At 30.4% G+C, this 3222-nt stretch overlaps 1 protein-coding gene across 1 annotated transcript; it reads right to left on the bottom strand.

The window, feature by feature from the left end:
- Positions 1-474: 474 nt before the first annotated feature.
- LOC127241765 (glycine-rich protein HC1-like) lies at positions 475-1430 on the bottom strand. Its single transcript, XM_051260967.1, has 2 exons — positions 1258-1430; positions 475-875 (listed from the first exon to the last, which is right to left on the bottom strand). The coding sequence occupies exons 1-2, from the start codon at positions 1343-1345 to the stop codon at positions 685-687; spliced, it is 279 nt and encodes a 92-aa protein (XP_051116924.1). The 5' UTR covers positions 1346-1430; the 3' UTR covers positions 475-684.
- Positions 1431-3222: the final 1792 nt, after the last annotated feature.

Below are 3222 nucleotides of genomic sequence, written 5' to 3'. Positions count from 1 at the left end.
GTAAAAAGTAGTGAGATTTGAATAATAATATACTTCCTCTGTCCTAAAAGTATGGTCTGTATTAGTGTAAAATGTAGTGATATTTATGTAATATTAATGAAAAAGTAACCATAATTTTATGAAGATATGAGTATTTATGAAAATGAAATTATTGTGTTGGGACAAACAAAAATAATAAATAAGACTATTGGATTTGAACGGAATGAATAGTTATTTACCTTTTGTTATTTTTTATTTTTTATAATAGAAAAATTACAAAAAGAATATGAATTTTTGGAGAAAAAAAATGAAAATATAAATTTTGCTTGACAGTCAAAAAGATATGTGAGAATGAATATGGATCGGATGACATATGGAGTATTTACTCGCTGTTTAATTTTAATTCTAGTTTTTATTTAAAAATAACACATTGGGGAATTGATGCAGATACTCACACAATCACAATAAGTAATCAAAATGGAATTAACCACACAGTGGCATAAAAACTAAAATTAAAATTAAAGCAGTGTACGTAGAAAGGTTCACAGCATTACACGATCGATATAGGAATGATGCAGAGATGTAGATGACGACTGATCATCTCTCTCACACAACTTATTCATACATACATACATACATATACATATATAAGGAAGGGAGTTTATTCTTGATGCACGTTGAGTCTGTCTGTTTAATTAATTGTGTTCAGTTTTGGGTCTGGGCTCGAGCATCGAACTCGGCCTTCTCAGCAGCGCTGCAGCAGTGGTGTCCGCAGCGGTAGCGGCAGCCGCCGCCGCCGCCGTGGTGTCCGCCTCCGCCGTAGTGTCCGCCTCCGCCGTAGTGGCGGTGTCCGCCTCCATGGTATCCACCTTCTGTTCCTTGCTGTTCAGTCTCAGCTATTCATGAGGTTCCAAAAACAGACCAACATTAATTAATTACTTCACTCACTGCAAATTAATATGTATAATCTTAAAATACTCAATAAGAACAGCCAACTTTATCAATAATAATAATAATAATAAGCCAAAATTGTTGATAAGGTCTCCATCATTCTCTTTCATAATTCAAAAATATTGCAGAAAAATCTCATTTTTAGGGTTTTGAATAATACAAAAAAGTGTCGTGATTCAGTGTAGCATTTAGTAAAACATGAGGGAGGCCTTACAGTCTCTAAATCAATGGAAAAATGGTTCAAACTTTTTTAAACTAGGAGTAGGTTATAAATAATTTTGCATAATCATAATCATAATAATAATAGTTAGAGTAGTAACTGATCACCTTGTTGATTAGTGGCTGCAACTTGCGAAGCTATGAAGAGGGATGAGACGAGGAAAAGGACCAGAACCACCATTATCTTGGTCGCCATTGTTTTAAGTTTGTGTGAAACTCAAGAAAGATCGATGCTTAGAGTGATTTGTGTATTAATTATTAATTAGTTTGAGATGAGAATTTAGGTGCAATGGTGTGATTATTTATAGGCAAAATAAACATATGTACGTACGTAGCTTAGCTGGTGAGGTAATATATGTGAGGCCAGTATAGTAGAGAGCAGAGAGTAGAGAGTAGAGAGAGTGAATGTAGGTCCATGGGTTGTTGGGTGTTGAAACTAGTATTAATGACTCATACCCCACCTTATCTTCTTCAATCACTCCACTATTTACAATCAAAACAAGTAAGCAACACATACAGTACAAGAAAAAATAATAATAGAAAAAAGAAAAAAGAGGATGTTTTCGATATGAATTTCGCCTTCAGATTTGTTGGCTTCCAAATATTGATCAATAGAAATTTTTCACGTATACAAAACCCATCATCTTTTCCTTTCATATATAATAATTCAAACTATTGAAATTCGATATTATATACTTGTATTGTTTCCATAATGACCATAAACCACAAAGTTGAGTCGGGCTCTGATATCACTTTGAAGGAATAAACACATCTGGAGCACAATAGATGTATGAATTATCACTATTTTAGGTGAACCTAGCATGAACTAATAGTTAAAAAGACAATCACATCTCAACAAATAATTCAGTCTATCAATACAACATTTAAAAATAAGTTTTATATATAAAAAGAACTTTATAATGTAAAGAGTAGAAACAATAAAATCGAAGTATAGTTGATACTTTATATATATATATATATCATAATTTGTACTTAGTCTAATTTGATTACCTGGTCTAAATATCTAAACATGAATTAGCGACAGGATATCCACCCTACTTAGGTGTACATATTAGAATATGCTCTTTTTATTTCATTAACATAAGCAGTTGCATAAAAAGCTATTTTGCCATGCTATACGTTTGTTTTTAAAAATATAAATTAATAATATTTATTATATTATAGTGACATCTTTGATTTGACTGTAATTGAACGATGAGTTGTTCCGTTTCACATAATATCTAGCTTGAAAAACATTTGTAAATATATATATAGGGACCTACCATGGGCAAATGTAGACTGCAGTACTTCTTATTTTATTTTTTCTTTTTTTTTAATATAAAAAATATAATTCCTCCGCTCAACTATTATGTTACATTTTTTATTTTCGTCTGTCCACATATTATGATATTTTCATATTTTAGAAAAGTATTTTACATTCTAATCATATTTTATAATTAATCATTTTTTAAAAATTTTATTAAAATAATTAGTTACTTTAATTTAATCTATAATTATTGGTATAAGAGCTTAACTAGGTTTTGATGTTCTCTGTTTTTTTTTTCATATCTTGGAAATGTGAGTTTGTTATCTGTTTTGTTAAAAAAATTGAAACTGGGTTGACATATTCTATGTTTTTCGAAAAAGTGTTAATAGCTCTTTGTTTCTCGAAATCATGATCTTTATTTGACATTAAACTGCGATTCATTTTGTTTCCACTAATCTTGGTTACAGAGTTTTGCTATAAAATTTGTTTTGAAACCAAGATTGAAACAAATGTACAACCTTTGTATTGTGATCTGTTTTGAAATTGATCGATTATAGTGGAATTGATGTTTCGATTAGTCCAATCCTGTAGTTTAAAATACAATCTGAGAATTGTGTTGTTATTACTCTGAGCGTTCAGAACTTGAGTTACTATCATTGAAATCACATTGGCCTAAAAAGTGAAACTGAATTTGTGTTTCTAGTATAAGTCTATATTTTATGTGACATTCTTGTTTGATTAGGTTGTTAGCTAGTATAATCATTTATTGTGCCATCCAAACTATACTAATTCGTGTATTGAGTGCG

The sequence above is a fragment of the Andrographis paniculata genome, unplaced genomic scaffold, assembly GCF_009805555.1.
Source record: "Andrographis paniculata isolate CXL003 unplaced genomic scaffold, ASM980555v1 Contig83END, whole genome shotgun sequence".
NCBI lineage: Eukaryota > Viridiplantae > Streptophyta > Magnoliopsida > Lamiales > Acanthaceae > Andrographis > Andrographis paniculata.
This window is presented reverse-complemented; position numbering and strand designations above follow the sequence as displayed.